The sequence below is a fragment of the Podarcis vaucheri genome (assembly GCF_965113315.1).
Source record: "Podarcis vaucheri genome assembly, chromosome: Z".
In the NCBI taxonomy this organism is placed as follows: domain Eukaryota; kingdom Metazoa; phylum Chordata; class Lepidosauria; order Squamata; family Lacertidae; genus Podarcis; species Podarcis vaucheri.
The window spans coordinates 37,429,182-37,447,851 of NC_138758.1; the positions used below are offsets into that span (position 1 = coordinate 37,429,182).

An 18,670-nucleotide genomic window follows, 5' to 3' on the forward strand; every position below is an offset into this window, starting at 1 on the left:
GGAATCTCCAGAATGATGTGAGTTGTCACTCAATCTCTGGGAGGGTTACACTTTCCTTAACCCTGCCTTGCTACGGTTGGAAAACCAATCCAGCTGTTCAGTAAAGTGCCCACTCTCTCAAACAAAAGGAGTTTCTGCACACTCCTATTAACATTAGTTAGCCAGTATAGGTCCTCCAACAGGATCCTTTTATGATTTTACTTGCAAAAACCATTCAGTCTAACATAGTACAAAAGAATTCTTTTTATTTTTGTTCACAGTAAAACACAAGGAACTGCTGTGACATATTACAACATCCTAGCAAGGACAGCAAATTTTCATCCATTTGGGGTTTTTTTTCTTTAATTTACTCCTTTATCTTGAATTGCACCATTTCTTACTTACAATTTCATATTTACGGCATTTTACATTTTATAAATGTAAAATATTTACTTATACAAAGAGCAAGGCAGGAAAATGTTAAATCTAAATAAATCGCTCTCTGACAAACGGTTAACTAAAAGCAGCCAGGTTGTTGGGTTTTTTTGTTAAGGGAACAAAATAATTTCCAGCTTTACCACCGGGATCTTCCTGCATCCCCTTGCCTTTTCATGTGCTGCATTCATGATTCAAGAGATTTACTGAATGCTCCATAATTTCTGTGGTCCATGGTGCAGTGGGGAGAGAACATACTGGGAGATTCTGGCAGGTGATCATGTGCCCTTTTAGTGAAAAATGCTGTCTCTATAAAAGAGAGAAGGCTCTCTCAACTGAAGGGGTACTTTTGTATTGAAAATAAAGCCCACTTTGCAAATGAACCACAAGGGGACAGTTTGCATGGGGGGAGGACACAATATAGCCAATCCCACTGCTTTTAAATCAAGGGGGGGGGAATTCAGAAGCATTCCCTCTCCCATAGAAATGTAAATAGGCCAACTTGGGGAGGGGGGAACCAGGGTGGCATCTGGGCTGACAATGAGAAACAGGACTACCACTCCTTAGGAAGGAGTGGAAGAGAAAAAAAATCAGCTCACCCTTTTCTCATAAGTCAGACACAGCAGCAAACACAAAGAAAAATTTGTCTCAGCTTAGGTGAGGCATTTGCTTTGCTGAGGAAGTTCTGCATCCACTGTACTAACCAGAAATCTCCACAGGACAGTTTCCAACAGAAAAGCCTCAGCTTTCTTTTCCACTCAGGGTGGAAAAATAAACACCCACACAACTGGAGGTCAGCTCAGTACCATCTCATCCAGCAACAAAAGCAAATTTGTGGGGAGGGGAGATGAGAGAAAGAGGGTATGGTTTTCAATGCTGGAGGGGACTCTATCTCATTTCACGGTTAGAGTGAAGTCCAGTCTATGCACAAAATGCAAAAAGTTGAGGGGGGGGATGGGGAGGGGGAAGGCTGAAGGCGGGGAAAAGACTGAGTTGCCATCATATTATAACACTTTGAGAAAAACAAATCCAGGGGTTTCTCATTAAGAGTAACCCTGAGTTGCTTGCAGGAGGGGAGACAACAGATGCTTAGTTCTCCAGATGAGCACACCCCGAGTATTCCTTGGGGGAGGCTCTGCTCCATATTGCACACAAGTTCATTTAAACCAACCTCTCAGCAGGGGGGTAGGGCAAGAAAAAAGTGGATGGGTTGACAAAAAGTTTGGAGAAATCCTAGCTGCTGCGTCAAAGTGTGTACTACACAGTGGCTTCAAGAGGGACAGAAGTGTTTCAGGGAAGGCCTTGACTGATCACCTACACTTCTAGACTCAGAAACTCAGCCATCCCATAAATCCACTTGGGGCAAACAAGTCCAACAAAAGAACTGCCGCCTGTGTAAGCCGGTAGGGTGCTGGACTGACAAAACTCAAAAGCTTTTAGTTAAATTGGGCAGCCACACCTCCCTGTTCTATGCCAAAAATATGAAAATGTTAATACTGATTTTGATTTTCCTTTTCTCATTTCTAGCTATGGCCATGAGATTCATTGTAATCCATGATATGAAGCTGTCCAACATTGGCGTCCTGGGTTCTGGGGGAGGGAGGCAGTTCCTCAGGGCTAGGGGAGGGTGCCTGGGCTGCCTCTGTGACCTCCAGGCTGGGATCTTTGCAGGTCTTCAAAGGTTCACAAACGTTGCCAGTGGCCACCCCATCCTCATTGCAGTGACCCTTGCTCTTGTTGTGGAACAGCTCTTGGGCCTTCATCCCTAGGAAACTCTCAGAGCTTGGGAAGGAGCCCACTGTGGGGGGGACGCTGCCAGAGGAGGGCTCCAGCAATGCAGACGACTCTCTGCGGTTGTTGAGCTGCCCGGTGCGCTGGCTGGGCTTCTCAGGGGTGGACACCTCGCTGCTGCTGCCCCGGGTGCTGGGAGGTTCAGTCTCACTGCTACATTCCAGCGGTTCCTCACTGTGTCCCACAGTAGGGTCAGCACTGCTTTCGTTTGCTCCAGGCAGCCTGTTGTGAGGGCCGGGGGGAGAGGAGAGAGACAAGTCAGCCCAAGCGACCAAAGGTTTGCCTTCAGAAGCAGCAGCACATGGGCTGAAAACCTACCCAAAGATTTCACTCCCCCTACATAAGAACAGCCTGCTGGATCAGACCACTGGCCCATCTAGTCCAGCATCCTGTTCTCAGTTAGTGAAACTTAGCCAGTGCGTTATAGTGGTTAGAGACTAGGAAAGCAAGATTCTAATACCACCCCCCTCAGCCATGAAGCTCACTGGGAGACCTTGGGGCAGTCTCTCAGCCTAACTTACCTCACAGAGTTGTTGTGAGGGGAAGAACTATATAAGCCACATTGAGCTCCTTGCAGGAAAGGGGTGGGGTGGGGTTATAAATGCAATGAAGAATAGACCCATGTGTCAAACCCATTAATTTCAATGGGTCTACTCTGAATATGACAAATGTTGGCTGCAACCCCTAAGCTCTGAAAGCCTGCCTCAGACATAAATTGTTTATTATGAGCAGCCAGCAAGCCTCACAGCTGCACTTGGCCCCTTTACCTTTCATTGGATTCAGCTTCTTCCACCTTGTTTTCTTCACGGTTGTTCAACAGCCGTTCATTCTGCACTTGGCCATGCAGACTCAATATCTCCACCTCAAACAGCTGCGTAATATTTTTCTGCATTTTGTACCAGCCCTCAGCTGCTTGGAGTTGGAAACTGAAAAAAGAAAAGAAACCTGTGTCTGGATTTTATGTCATTACATTTCCCCTCTGTGTACAAAAGCATTTCTCTTTCAAGGGGAAAAAAGAGGTATTCCCCTCCAGGCTATGGCCACATTCACCCCATATATTTACAGTACTATAATACTACTTTAAAGAGTCACAGCTTTCCCCACAGAATCCTGGGAGCTGGAGTTTGTGCAGGATGCTGTGAGTTGTTAGGAGACCTTTGCTTGCCTCAAAGACCTAACATTCCTGGAGGTTGACAGGAGTGAAATTGGGATTTGGGGGAGGCCTCTGTACTCCCTTGCTTGGTAAAATGAGCTGAAGGGCCGGGGGGGGGGGGTTACCTGGCTTGAATTTTAACATCTTCCAAGTATTTCTTCTGCTCCAACAAGAGGTGGTCCCTCTTTGCTAGCTGATATTCCAGGTCGCCTACTCGCTTCTGAGAAGCCTCCAGCTCCTGGCTCTGCTGCTGAATGCAGTAATGTGCTTTCTCCAGTTCTTTCTGAAAGGCCATCTGCAGGCATTCCACTTCCTGGAAGATGGAGGGGGTTAAATAAATCTAAATGATTGTAGACGGGAGAAGAGAAGACTGAGAGGGAACATGAGAGGCCAGGCAGAATTATGACAGAACTAATTAAGGAACTGCTGCTTTTGACCTTGGATCTGGGTTTAGCGAAACCACTAACTCATTGTAGGCGCTGGCAAAGGATGCCTGGGGTTCAATTCAACCCTATCATTCTTCCTAGAGGTGTAAGATTTTCAGGTGCTAAAATATTGGCAAGTATTTTTTAAATCTCCCCAGCCACAGATAATTTGATGAAAATTGAAATGCCTGCCATCATTTTCTTATTGGAAATAAATATTACTACTGTACTTCTTTAAGTACATGCTTTTTTCAAAGTACGCAGGGTTCAAAGTAGTGCAGCAGTGGCTAACCTATGGTCCTCCCAGCTGCAGGCCTGTCTGTAGCTGCCATCATCCCTAATCGGTGGGGCTAAGAGGGGTCCAACAACATCTGAAGCACCCAATCTATTGATCTGATGCATGCTCATTTGCAAAACTAGGTTTTATTTCAAAGACCCAGTTTGGCACCAACACCCCACACGTGCATTTGTGCACACACACACAGGCTTAAAATGTCAATGGCACCCCTCTGGAGGCTTCACCTGGGGTAAAAAACCTGGCTAGTGCCCCCCCCATTGGTAGCTATGGCACTGATTAACTCCCCAGCACCCCTGACCATAAGGCTGAGATTCATGAATGCTGGAGTCCAGCGGCATCTGCAGGGACAGCCTGTTGTGTTTGTCCAATGTGAGCCACAAGCAACACTGCTGGCACACATCTCTCCTGAGGCATACCTTAGTTGTGCCAGCCTGCTTGTGCTGAAGCTGTTTCAAACACAACTCTTTCATCTCCCCAAAGACTAGGAGTTGCCTGTTCAACATCTCCATCTGCTGTTGGGCCGACTCACAGTTAGAAAGCTTAAAAGAGAAAGTTTTAGTTAGAGACTATACAATTATTATCTTTTTTAAAAAAAATACTGCTTATACCAGAAGATGGGGAACCTGCTGCCCTTCATGTTTATTTTGTATTAAATTTATATAACACCCTTCATTCAAAGATCACAGAGCTGCTCACAACACAAAATGCATACTAAAACAAAAACCAATAGACCCCCCCTCCCACGCGTTACTGGACTCCAACTCCCACCAGCCCCAACCACACACACAAACACAGAGCAGGGTCCACAATACTGGGATGCAGCTGGAAGAAGTCTTATTGAAACCAAGGACACACACCTATGCACACAAAATAGGGGAAGTGGGAACCCCACAGGAAAATTTAGCTCTTACCTTCTGAGAAACCTGGCTCAGCAACAATTCCGTGTGACACATCTTGCTGCTGGCCGTGTTCAACTCCAGCCGCAAGCCTGCGATGATTTTGTGGCAGTCTTCCAGTCTGATCTTGTAAAATGAAACCAAAACAATATTAGTGAAGCTGGTTAGTGGCACCATATCCTTGGGAGACCCCTCCCCCTGCCCTTGCTGGCCTCAACCCCCAACTCAGAGAGTCACTTCTTGTACCTTCAGTTCCTGGCTGTGATTGTAATACTCTTCCCGTTCCTGCTGCAACTGGCGGATCTGGCTGTGGAGCCGAGCCATGAGCATGTCGTGTTCCTCCTGGAACTTGCAGAACTTGGCCTGCTCCATCTTCAGGCTGAGCTTCAGGACGTGGATGTCCTTCTCCTGGAGCCTCAGTTGGTCTTTCTGCCAGGAAGCATAGACCAGTCAAAAGGGCCCACTTCAAATAAGGGCAGGTTTTGTCAAACGCAAAGTGTAAATGTGTTTATACCATGCCTGCTGCATGTCAGTAGGTCTGTATTTTATTTCATAGAATCTATACATTGTTTAAAAGCCTCAAAGCAGTTTGCAGAAAAAAAAGATGAAACAAAAAATCAAAGAATAGAATTAATAATTTAAGACTTTTCAAAAGTTAAAATAACTCAAAACTCGAAACAGATTAAAACTCATACCAATTTTCTAAATATCTGGGTAAAGGTTAAATGTTTTAAGCACAGTCTCCAGCCATGCAGAAACACTCAAGGAAGCCACAAAGCAGAGTTGGTGAAAGGCACGGCCTGGAAATACAGTGGTACCTCAGGTTAAGTACTTAATTCATTCCAGAGGTCTGTACTGAACCTGAAACTGTTCTTAACCTGAAGCACCACTTTAGCTAATGGGGTCTCCCACTGCCGCCGTGCAATTTCTGTTCTCATCCTGAAGCAAAGTTCTTAACCCGAGGTAATATTTCTGGGTTAGCGGAGTCTGTAACCTGAAGCATATGTAACCTGAAGCGTATGTAACCCGAGGTACCACTATATGGGGCAATGTGTGAGAATTATGGGGGCCACATAAGAAAGTATTGAAATCCTGCACTTCACTCCCAGACCCAAAGTTGCCTTCTGTCCCCCTTCCCCAGTAGTAACACAGCAGGTGGTAAACTGCCTGCAGTGTAGAGGCTCCCTGTAGAAACCTTGACTCACCATGGCAGCGTTGTGTTCCTCCAGAGCCGTCACCTTTATCACTTTGCGCAGGAGCCGCCGGTTTCGCAGCGCGTGCTGTTGCCTCTTGAAACGCTCATACAGCAGTTCATTGTGCAGCAGGAGGAGCTGGATTCTGAGAACACTGAAATCATCTGGTGCAGGAGCACCTGAGGGGAAGGCAGAAAGAAGACGATGGTACGCAAAGATGCTGGCACCATTCAACCAGCAGGCCTAAGACACCTTGCAAACAGGACACACAACCAAGGCTGCATACACACAATATACGTAAGAACGTAAGAAAAGCCTGTTGGATCAGGTCAACGGTCCATCTGGGCCAGTATTCTGTACTCACAGTAGCCAGCTAGACACCTGTATGAAACCTGCAAGCAGAATTTGAGCGCAATAGCGCTCTCTCCTCCTGTGGTTTCCAGGAGCCAGTGTGGTGTAGTGGTTATGAGCGGTGGACTCGTAATCTGGTGAACCGGGTTCGCTTCCCTGCTCCTCCAACATGCAGCTGCTGGGTGACCTTGGGCTAAGCACACTTCTTTGAAGTCTCTCAGCCTCACTCACCTCACAGAGTGTTTGTTGTGGGGGAGGAAGGGAAAGGAGATTGTTAGCCGCTTGGAGACTCCTTAAGGGGAATGAAAGGCAGGGTATCAAGTCCAAACTCCTCTTCTTATTCAGAAACATTGATGCTTCTAATTGTGGGGGCAGAGCATAGCCATAAAAGCTAACTGCCATCAATAGTCTTATCCTTGATGAATTTGTCTAATTCTCTTTTAAAGCCCTTTAGGTTGGTGACCATCACTCCCTCTTGTAGTAGTGAAGTTTCATGGTTTAACTATGTGCTGTGTGAAGGAAAACTTTATTTGTTTTGCATCTGCTAACATTCAGCTTCAATGGATGTCCACGAGTTATAGAAAAACTACTCTCTATCCACTTTCTCCATGCTATGTATAACTTCTATCATGTTGCCTCTTACTCGCCTTTTCTCTAAGCTAAACTGTCCCAAATGCTGTCATGTTTCTTCATAGGGGAGACGACTGTCCAATCCAGCCTTAGAGATGGATGTCCAAGCATTGCCTATAGCATAAAGCACCTTCAACCAGGTTGGTGTGTGCTCTGCAGCCCTGTTTTGGAAAAGTGTGATCTGGCCAGTTTTCCCATGTTCTGGTTAACATCTAGGTTAAATGCCACTGCGCTCAGGTTCACGAAGTCTATGAAGAAACTGCAATGGATTACCAGATGCCAGTGAATAGAGGATACACCATTTACACTCTTGGAAGCTATCGAGCACCATCAAATGCAAGATGCCAGTGCTGTGAGGAAAGATGCACAGCAGCTTGATACAAAAGCTGAGCAAAGTTTTGCTCCAACACATGGATTAAAATACATGCCTCAAAAAAACAACAGCCTCTTACCTCCAAAGTGAGTCCAGTCAGCTGATTTGCTTAACAAAGGTAATCTGAGGAACAAATAAGAATGGTGGGTTTTCTGGATTGCAGTAAAAAATGTTTTGTTTTTTTTAAAAGCAACAACAAACCCCAGGTGGTTTCAAGCATCACCCTACTGCTCTCACTGTCCTAAGGTACAGGACTACGTGAGTGACCAATTACACCAATGTAGTGGTAAATCTGGGACGCAGGCAGCACTGTGGTCTAAACCACTGAGCCCTGGGTTTGCCGACCAGAAGGTCGGCGGTTTGAATCCCTGCGATGGGGTGAGCTTCCGTTTCTCTGTTCCAGCTCCTGCCAACCTAGCAGTTCAAAAGCACACCCAAAAGTGCAAGTAGATTATTAATAGGTACCGCTCTGGCGGGAAGGCAAACAGCGTTTCTGTGCACTGTTCTGGTGTCGGTGTTCCGTTGCGCCAGAAGCGGCTTAGTCATGCTGGCCACATGACCCAGAAAAACTGTCTGCGGAGCGGACCAATGCCAGCTCCCTCGGCCTGTAAAGCGAGATGAGCGCTGCAACCCCGGAGTTGTTTGCAACTGGACTTAAATGTCAGCGGTCCTTTTACCTTTAGTGTTATATGTAGCAATTAGCAAGCCATAATTTAAAAAAAGTCAAAAAAATCAGAGCAAGTTCTTAAAGTGGAGCATGCAGGTTATATGCACTGTTTTGCCAAGCTCTACATAATGAGATTAAGATTTTGAATTGTTTGGCAAAGGGGGGGGGGAGCTGTGCTGAAGGAGACCAGAGGATGAGAGGAAGGTCACACGGCTATTTCCAAGCTTTCCACAGCCCCATCCCATTTTTCCAAGAGCCACATGCCGATGGGGCCAGAGGCAAAACTGGGTAGGGCAACAAATGAACCTCAGTGGTGGCTCCCCATTTATGGAACAGTCACACCCCAGGAAGTATGCCTAGCACCATCACACTATTTTATTTTAGGTGACAAGGCAAAAACATTCTTATTCAAATAGGCCTTTGGATCTTAGCTTTTTGCTTATATTTTAGTAATAATAATAATAAATTTTATTTATATCCCGCCCTCCCCAGCCGAAGCCGGGCTCAGGGCAGCTAACAACAATCGAATAATCCCACCTTCTAAAAACATTCCATTATAAAATTAATTAAAATCAAATTGATGGCAACTGTTAAGCAAAATTCTGTGCAGATTGCCAGAGGAGGGAGTCAGGCTGCGCCCTGACCAAAGGCCTGGTGGAAGAGCTCTGTCTTGAAGGCCCTGCGGAAGGATGTCAGGTCCCGCAGGGCCCTAGTCTCTTGTGACAGAGCGTTCCACCAGATTGGAGCCACAGCGGAGAAAGCCCTGGCTCTAGTTGAGGCCTCACTAGTGAGGTTTCATTTGGATTTTTTTTATATGTTACTTGCATATTTCAGAGTTTTGTTTGTTTGATCTTTTGTAAGTCGCTTAGCATTTCTTTTTTCCTGAAAAAAGGTAATTAGAGGATAGAGATTGTTGTATGTAGAAACTAGCCTACTGTATAACACACACACACACACACACACACACACACACGACTACTTTTCTACAGCAGGCCAGTTTCTACATACTACATACTACACTCTCTACCCTCTGTTCAGACAATCAAGAGGAACCATCTACATTCTGGTCATGCAAAAACACTCAAGGAGGGCAGTGGCCCAGGAAGCATTCGGGGGCGGGGAGAGAACCAGAGTGCCCTGGAGAGTTGCATTTGGCCCCAAGGCCACAGCATTACAGGGAACAGGTGAGTAACTTGAAACAGTGGTTCAGTCCTGTTCTTGTCACCGCACTAGCTCCAGCCTTAAGAATACAAGCTCTGCCGTCACTTACTGGTCAAGCCGTTTGCTGTGGGCATCTGCTCCATGCTGTATGAGCTGATCCAGCATTTCCAAGGGGGATGGGGAGGAAGAGTTCACTTTGTCGTGACCTGCGTTGACATTCCTGAGAAGCTCTTCAGTCTTCTTGCTTACAAAATGGTAGGCGGTCTTTGGCAAAGCCACTTCGAAGAGGTGCTCGTAATCAGGGGGCTGCTCATCCCCAAACCCCATCCACTTGCGTGCAGGAATCTTGCAAGGGCTAGGGGCAACAATGTTTGACTCCAGAGACACCTGGCTTTGCTGGTGACCAGAAGGATGATTCTCGGAGTATCGGCTGGGTAGGTCAATAGGCGTGAAGGTTTGCTTAGGCATATCCAGTGACCTTTTGAGCCCAGATTGGGCCACACCTGGTGTCGATGCTGCAAGGGGTGACAACGCCAGGGGCTTGGAGTCCAGGTTATGCCCCTGTGTACTTGAGGCAGCCAGCTGGGATTTCTTTGAGCTGGGGAGACCCTCATTCAGGCGATAGAAAGGGGAGTCAAAACCTCCCCGAGGCACCACAGGTTCCGTGTCTGCTGTGGTGATCTCTGAGATCTCTCTTGATATGGCATCTAAGGACAGAGAAAAGCAAAGTGTGGATGGATCAGACATGCTGCCCTATATTTGCTCATCAGTGGCAGGAAATCCACCCGCCTTAGCTGCTGTTGCAAAAGGTGGAGCACTGAAAATAATTTAACCTTCTGGTGTTATCCCCCCTTGAGGAATCACTTTGTTATTAGGGTCTGAGACCTGCCAGGGCAGATTCTATGCCAAGACAATACATACTCCAAATAAAGAAAACACTTGGGATTCTGTAACTATGTATGTTATTCCAGTATTTCTTTTTTAAAAGAATGTTTCTTCAGGACAAAATGCCACATTTGGTATTTTGCAGAATTTATTTTGGGTTTGCTAGGCATGAGGCAGTGAAGCTCTAGCCCCTTGGCAGTCCTGTTCAGACAGCCCAATAGCTTTCTGAGATTTCAGCAGGCATTGCCCTACATACTTTCAACAGTCTCTTTGCAGCCATGACGGATAGAAACTTGACAGCGGAAGCTGCTTTAAACCAAGTCTGCCCACTGGCTCATCTAGTTCAGTATTGTCCAAACTGAGCAGCAGCAGCAGCAGCAGGCTTTCCAGGGTTTCAGACAGCGAACCTTTCCGAAGCCTTACCTGGAGATGTTGGTGGATTGAAGCAGGGACCTTCTGCATGCAAAGCAGATGCTCTACTACTTGTTTTCAAAAGAGAGATTTCTTCAAGCAGCTGAAGCTGGTGCCTAACATTAAGTTCTGCATTCCCCAGGGAAACCATGACACATGCACACACATACTGCTCTGCCCATGCCTAAACTGCTAGTCGATAAAAAGACTGTTTTCATTCAGCACCTACCCAAAGCTGGACAGAGGCATACAATTCCCTCTGGAGCCACACAAGGTGAGATTCCAACAAGCAGACTCATGAGCACAGAGTGTACCCTCTTGGCCATGATGTTCTTGAACTTCCCGACGCCCCCTACCCCATTACCTTCCTCTCGGTCCTTCTCACCACTGTCTTGAGAAGAGGCCTCCAGGTCACCCAAGATGCCAGGAAGGTCACTTAAAGTTACCAAACTTTTACTGCTGTGAGAATCTTTTATGGGAGGGGAGAGAGAGAGAGAGAGAGAGAGAGAGAAAACAAAATATTTTAACTTGTTTGCTATGGCAAACATTGTTGCAATGCAAGTTCAAACCACACCAAAAGGCCTCTTCTCCAAACTATCACAAAATTTGGCTGTACCCACACACACTCTGGAAGAACTTCCACACTTAGACTGCCATCTAATGAACTAGCAGAGACATGATGTGCAAATGACACTCCCAATTTGTAAGAGATGATAGAGGATAAAGATTTAGGACAGGGGTCAGCAACCTTTTTCAGCCATGGGCCAGTCCACTGTCCCTCAGACCATGTGGTGGGCCAGACTATATATTTTTTTTTTTTGGGGGGGGAAAGATGAACGAATTCCTATGCCCCACAAATAACCCAGAGATGCATTTTAAATAAAAACACACATTCTATTCATGTAAAAACACCAGGCAGGCCCCACAAATAACCCAGAGATGCATTTTTAAATAAAAGGACACATTCTACTCATGTAAAAACAAGCTGATTCCCGGACTGTCCAGGGGCTGGATTGAGAAGGCGATTGGGCCGCATCTGGCCCCCGGGCCTTAGGTTGGTGACCTCTGATTTAGGAGGTAGGAATTCAGGTGATGCTTACCAACAGCTTGAGAACTTTGGGTGATGTTTGGCTGTCGGGACAGCGAAGACCTTGCGGGATTGGTTCTGCCCTCCTAGAAGAGAGCAAGCAACAGACACATCTCCATCACAATGCTTCACATGTTTCCCAAAACCAAACAGAAAAGGAACACCCCCAACACACACACACCAATTAAAACCAGGACCACCAAGAGTGTGTGCAAGGGAAAATATAATACATGTTTTCTGGAGGAGCTTCCCTCATATACCCAAGTCACTGCTCCGGGTGTGCCTCCTCCAAGGGCAGGTAATTCAGCCCGTGCATAGGAATGAACTGACAAAATGACTGCACCCCAGAAGCCAAGACTGATGGGAAGGAAGGAGACTCAGCAGCAAGTATGGTGTAGAGTGCCCAACTAAGTCCCGGGAGACCAGTGTTCGAATCCCTACTCAGCCATGAAGCCCACTGGGTGATCACAGGCCCATCACCGCCTCAGTATAACCACCATCACAGTGTTGTTGTGGGGAAGAACCATGTACATTACCATGAGCTTCTTGAAGAAAAGATGGGCTGTTAATATAGGCGTCCACCCACTTATGGGTTTACATTCTGGGCCCTGGTGCGCACAAGCAAAATTGTGTAAAGTGGGGTTCACCCTCTAAAAAGCCTCGAAATACCTACTTTCCCCTACTTTCCCCTCTCTTTCCTGCTCTTTCTCCAATCCAGACCAAAATATCTAGAGCTGAAGCTCTGAGGCTGGCTGGAGGCTGGAAGATGTGTGGGAAAGCGGTAGTGGCTACTGCTGTGCTACCCCGTGTGTCAGCTGTTAGGTGGGGAGGCTGATCAGCCTAAACAAAGCCCCACTGGGCCTCCAGTCTCTTCCTCCACCCTCACTGTATCTCCTTTTTTGGCTCCAGGGAGGGACTCTCCAGCTCTCTCCCATTTCCTGGTATGATTCTATTTATTAATTTCCTGGTGCCATGCATATGCAAGGGTACACGTTAGTAGAACATGTATGTGGGGAGGCGGGGAATGCCTGTAAGTCTTGCAAAGAAACAGCAAGTAGCCTCCTACCTAAAGTAGAGTTCTTTGGACAGGGCTATGCAGACTTCAGACTGGTCCCCCCCTTTTTTTTAACAACTAGATTTCAAAGTTCTATGAAACAAAACCAGGTGCAAGGAACATACGGTTTAAAATTAAACAAGAGGATGCCTCTTGAGTAGTGGAATTAGTTTTCAGAACCAGCACTGTACTCAAAGTCCTTTCATCCAAAAGTCCACTCCATGGTTAGTCCTTAAAGCTTTATTCATTTCAGCACCATAATGTAGGGTGGGGAAAGTCATGTTATGGTTGCTTCTGATGAACTGGGAATCAGAATCACATTGAAAGTCTCATAAATCTGCTCATAGGCCAAGTTCAAAAGTGGAATCCCCATTTTGCCAAGCGTTAGCAATTTTGATGGTACCTTTTTGGGAGGTGCAGTGGAAACTGAAACATGAGCAACTTCTTCTGAACTGCATGAGGGAGGTGGGGAGATGGCAGTTTCTGGGCGGGCACCTTTCTCGGCTGTTTAAAAGAAATACAGACAAAAAATATTCCCTTACAAATGTTAATGCATGACCCTTTTTTTAAAGCAAGGGTTGGGGAGAGCACTTTTCAGCTTCCCAAGGACTATGCTCCCTCATGGGCAAACATTCCAGGTGTCATGTCCCAGTGGTAGGCGGGGCCAGAGGCCAAAAGTAGGTAGAGCAAAGTTAACTCTTTACCTTTGTACCACAGGTTATGTACCAGCCACACACAATTTAAGAGGTTTCTATACACCCACATATATCTCTCTTCCCACCAAACACACTCACCTCTATCCATCCTCCAGTCAGGCAACCAAGGGTATATTCTGGCCAACCAAAAGTACTCAAAGAGGGCACAGAGCAAGGCTGCTGGGGCACACCTAGGAAAAGGCCCAAGGGCCAAACAGAGAGGCCAAAAGGGCCGCTTTGGGCCCCCACGTATGAGAGTTTAGAGGCTTCAGGGGCTTGTGCAATAATGTCACAGGCCAATGGTTTGGCACTTAACTAGTTTTTGTTGCTGACAAACCTGCCAGGGTGCTGAAAAGAAAACCCCAATATGGCTGGCCCTACCTGGTATGTTAAAGGTCCTGTTGAGAGTCTGGGCTGTGGTATAAGGTGTCTCCAAAACAATTCCAGGGGAGTGGGGGGGAGTGGTCATGCCACAAGCAGCGGCAGGGCTCCAGAAGGTCACCTGGAAAAAGAGTGGCAGGGTTTTTCCCAGTGTACCCAATAGAAAGGAGGGAAAATCAGACCTCCTGCATCCACTTTCAGTGCCATCACCACTTTAAACTTCCATCTCTGTTCCAGTCTTCACCAACCTGGTGTACCCTCCAGATGCTTTGGGCTCCCAACTCCCATTGACAAGGCTGGGGGGCATGTCATCAACTAGGGCAGCAAGGCAAGAGCATTTTAACCCAGCACTGGCTGCCTGTGTGGTTTTGGGCCCAATTTAAGGCATTGGTATCAATTTTTTTGTTATTCAGTCAGTCTTGGTATCAAATTAAATAAAGCCCTGCATGGCTATAGACTCAAGTTTCTGCAGAAGCACCTTCTACAAGGCCAACCAACTCAATCATTAACTTTGACTGGTGTGTGTGTCTGCTCATTGACGCTGCTAGGATTTGTGATTCAAGGTTGCATAACAGGGCCTTCTCTGTGGTGGCACCCAAGCTTTGGAACTCCCAATACAGGAAGCTGCCATACACTGAAGTCAGACCATGCAGTCAATCTAGCTCAGTACTATGAAGACTGACTGACAGTGACTCTCTCAGGGGAATCAGACACGTCTTTCTCAGCCCTATCTGGAGATGCCGGGGATTGAACCTGGGACCTTCTGCATGGCAAAGCCGGTGTTCCAACACTGAGCTGGGGCCCTTCCTCATAGCTCCCTTCTAGAGCAGTGTTTGTCCTCCTCACTTTTTACACTGAGACACAGTTTGAGGATGCTCTTGTTTTCCCAGGGCTTTACAGATTTGAGATTTTAATTGGCTTAATGCTCTACCGCTGCAAGTGATCAGTATTTATGGCTTATGCATTCTTTCATTTGATGTATTTTGTTCTGCTATCTTTTATTATACATTTTCCTGAGATCTTTCTGGAGAATAATTCATAACTGTAACCAGTAAAAGAAAAATGTAACAGTCACAAGACAAGCAGGGTTACCTGCTCAGTTGCCAGAAATGAGGACTGATACTTCGAGATCTGAGGTAACTGCCCTGCCATTCGTGACAGCCGAGAAGTTGGTGTTCCTGTATTTTTTATTAAAGAAGATGGAGAAATAAAGGGTAAAAGGGAATTATTTCTCCCCAAACTAATAAAGCTGTATAAAAATTATTTCCTATCCAGCAGGATTCCCCCTCCCAAAATTTGTAGAGTGTGTGTGTGTCTAAATACACACACACATACGCACGCACGCACGCGCGCACACACACATATATACATATAAAAACTTGGAATGCTATCAAAAATGAGGCATTAGGAACATAAGAAGATGCTTCATCATCATCATCTATTTATTCCCCAGCCACTCTGGGTGGCTTCCAACAAAATATTAAAAAACAATATTTTATTAAACATTAAGAGCTTCTCTAAACAGGGCTGCCTTCAGATGTCTTCTAAAAGTCTGGTAGTTGTTCTCTTTGACATCAGGTGGGAGGGCGTTCCGCAGGGCGGGTGCCACTACCGAGAAGGCCCTCTGCCTGGTTCCCTGTAGCTTTGCTTCTCGCAGTAATGGAACCGGCAGAAGGCCCTTGGTGCTGGAACTCAGTGTCCGGGCAGAACAATGGGGGTGGAGACGCTCCTTCAGGTATACTGGACCAAGGCCGTTTAGGGCTTTAAAGGTCAGCACCAACACTTTGAATTGTGCTCGGAAACGTACTGGGAGCCAGTGTAGGTCTTTCAAGACCGGTGTTATGTGGTCTCGGCAGCCGCTCCCAGTCACCAGTCTAGCTGCTGCATTCTGGATTAGTTGTAGTTTCCGGGTCACCTCCAAAGGAAGCCACAGAGAGCGCATTGCAGTAGTCCAAGCAAGAGATAACTAGAGCATGCACCACTCTGGCCAGACAGTCTGCGGGCAGTAAGGGTCTTAGCCTGCGTACCAGATGGAGCTGATAAACAGCTGCCCTGGACACAGAATTGACCTGCACCTCCAGGGACAGTTGTGAGTCGAAGATAACTCCCAGGCTGCACACCTAGTCCTTCAGGGGCAGAGTTACCCCATCCAGGACCAGGGAGTCCTCCACACCTGCCCGCCTCCTGTCCCCCAAAAACAGTACTTCTGTCTTGTCAGGATTCAACCTCAATCTGTTAGCCGCCATCCATCCTCCAACCGCCTCCAGACACTCACAAAGGACCTTCACCACCTTCATTGGTTCTGATTTAAAAGAGAGGTAGAGCTGGGTATCATCCGCATACTGATGAAAACCTAGCCCAAACCCTCTGACGATCTCTCCCAGCGGCTGCATGTAGATGTTGAAAAGCATGGGGGAGAGGACAGAACCCCGGGGCACCCCACAAGTGAGAGCCCAGGGGTCTGAATACTCATCCCCCACCACCACTTTCTGAACACAGCCCAGGAGGAAGGAGCGGAACCACTATATAACAGTGCCCCCAGCTCCCAGCCCTCTAAATGGGCCAGAAGGATGTTATGGTTGATGATGTCAAAAGCCGCTGAGAGATCCAGCAGAACTAGGAAACAGCTCTCACCTTTGTCCCTAGCCTGCCAGAGATCATCGACCAGTGAGACCAAGGCAGTTTCAGTCCCATGATGAGGCCTGAATCCCAACTGGAAGGGATCCAAATGGTCCGCTTCTTCCAGGAGTGCCTGGAGTTGTTCAGCAACCACTTGCTCAATCACCTTGCCCAAGAATGGAAGATTTGAGACTGGGCAATAGTTGGCCATTGTGGCCGCATCTAAAGATGGTTTTTTTAAGAAGCAGTTTAATAACCGCCTCTTTCACCAGATCCGGGAAGGCTCCCTCATGGAGAGAAGCATTCACCGCTCCACGAAGCCCTTCGCCCAGCCCTTCCCGGCTAGCTTTTATAAGCCAGGATGGGCAAGGATCAAGGAGACAAGTGGTTGATTTCACTCATCCAAGCAGCCTGTCCACATCCTCGGGGGTAACAGATTGGAATTGATCCCACAGAATTTGACTAGACAGGACTCTTAGCACTCTCCCGCCCTGGCCCTGCTTCCACGGTGGAGTGTACCTCTTCTCGAATCTGAGCAACTTTATCTGCAAAAAACTTTGCAAAATCATTGCAGGAGATCATGTGGCCCGTACTGGGCCCTGATGGAGCAAGTGGTTCCGCTAAATTGTGAAGCACCTGAAAGAGTCTCCTGCTGCTGTTTTCCGCAGATGCAATAGAGGCAGTGAAGAAAGTCTTCTTCGCCATTGCTACTGCCACTTGGTAGGCTCGACATTGAGCTCTAACCTGTGTCCGGTCAGCTAGAATGAGTTTTCCGCCACCGGCGCTCTAGCCGTCTCAGTGATTGTTTCATTGCCCTCAGCTCCATGGAAAACCACGGGGCTGTCTGGGCTCCACGCAATCGGAGAGGGCGCTTCGGAGCCAAACAGTCAATAGCCCTGGTTATCTCCACATTCCAGCAGGCCACCAGGAAATCAGCTGAAAGGCCATCAACATGGGATAAAACATCCCCTGAACTGCATACACAGTTCATTGTTTTATCTAGCTCAGTATTGTCTACACAGAGTACCAGGAGCACTCAAAGACTTCAGAAAATGGACATTGCCAGCCCTACCTGGAGATGTCAGGGATTGAACCTGGGACCTTCCGCATGCAAAGCAAATGTTCTATTAACGAGCAACAGTCCTTTCCAGGAATATAGGAAGCTGTGTTATACCAAGTCAGATTCTTGGTCAATCTCATTTAGTACTATTTACTCTGATTGGCAGTAGCCTTTTTCACAGGATGGAGAACATGGGGGTGGGCTTTCTTGAACCAGCTGGAAATGGAAATTTAAAGCACAGCATGAAGTTCTGAAAGGGGCTCAGCAAAAGAGAGCTGACCCCTGCTTTAAAGCAGTATAAGCAACTCAAGTGGGGAACAGGGAAGACAGTGGCAGGTCAGAACATGAGACACATAGATACAGATTCCAGAGCAATCTTGAGCAAGCTATGGTTGCCCACTGCAACCATTACTTTGGCTTGCAATAAACCATGGTTTGCAAAAACCAGGATTCAACCACAGACATGGTGTCTGCTTCCATCCCTCCACTTGCTGCCTCATACATGAGTTCACTTACCATGTACACCAACACTAGCCAGGTTCCAGTTTAGATAAGGTTAGCAAAACCAGTTTATGACAGGGTCTGCTTAGCATCAGGGCATGTGTCACAGGAAACCATGGTTAAGGCAAAAAAAAGAAGCCCCAAAGAATGGCATTCGGAGGAGAGAACTAGTAAACTTGGTTTGCTAGAATGAGCAATACATCTGCTCCTAGCAGTTGCTTCAAGGATGCGCCTGCTGTTTATAGACATTCTGAAGAGCTGGGGGACCTTACCAAAGTTTCTCTGCAAAGCAACAGAAGAATTGGAAACAAAATCAGAGGAGTGATGCTGAACGTAAGAGCTCATCTGCTGGGAAGGTGAAGAGTAGTCATCTTCACAGGAAGCTTCGGCTGGGTCCAGGGAGATACGGGCACATTCTATCAAAACATCATGGGTTTCTAGCCTCTTCCACCTGTTTTAGGTCCAAGCACCACCAGTCAATTTCCACCCCGTCACAGAATTTATGATACAATCTCTATTTACTGGAAATATTTATCAAAAACATTTAAAAGATTTTTGAAAGCCAACCCTAGGTGACATGGGTGTCACTATGGTCTAACCTAGGGATGGTTTTAGAAAGGGTTCA

The 18,670-nt window shown here is 46.9% G+C and overlaps 1 protein-coding gene across 7 annotated transcripts in view; it reads right to left on the bottom strand.

Moving 5' to 3' along the window:
• Positions 1-224: 224 nt before the first annotated feature.
• TSC1 (TSC complex subunit 1) overlaps positions 225-18,670 on the bottom strand; it is a 31,761-nt gene continuing 13,315 nt past the window's right edge. For 6 of the 7 annotated variants that reach the window (XM_082207803.1, XM_082207804.1, XM_082207805.1 and 3 more), the window contains exons 8-22: positions 18,318-18,496; positions 14,958-15,043; positions 13,866-13,986; positions 13,193-13,293; positions 11,749-11,821; positions 11,013-11,117; positions 9,462-10,059; positions 7,604-7,647; positions 6,183-6,349; positions 5,224-5,406; positions 4,993-5,103; positions 4,498-4,620; positions 3,484-3,671; positions 2,973-3,131; positions 225-2,427 (exon numbers count right to left, since the gene is read on the bottom strand). In XM_082207803.1, coding sequence (XP_082063929.1) covers positions 1,938-2,427; positions 2,973-3,131; positions 3,484-3,671; positions 4,498-4,620; positions 4,993-5,103; positions 5,224-5,406; positions 6,183-6,349; positions 7,604-7,647; positions 9,462-10,059; positions 11,013-11,117; positions 11,749-11,821; positions 13,193-13,293; positions 13,866-13,986; positions 14,958-15,043; positions 18,318-18,496 — 2,728 coding nt within the window. In that variant the 3' untranslated portion in view covers positions 225-1,937. The remainder of the gene's footprint in view (positions 2,428-2,972; positions 3,132-3,483; positions 3,672-4,497; positions 4,621-4,992; positions 5,104-5,223; positions 5,407-6,182; positions 6,350-7,603; positions 7,648-9,461; positions 10,060-11,012; positions 11,118-11,748; positions 11,822-13,192; positions 13,294-13,865; positions 13,987-14,957; positions 15,044-18,317; positions 18,497-18,670) is intronic. The other variant, XM_082207809.1, reaches the window with a different exon arrangement.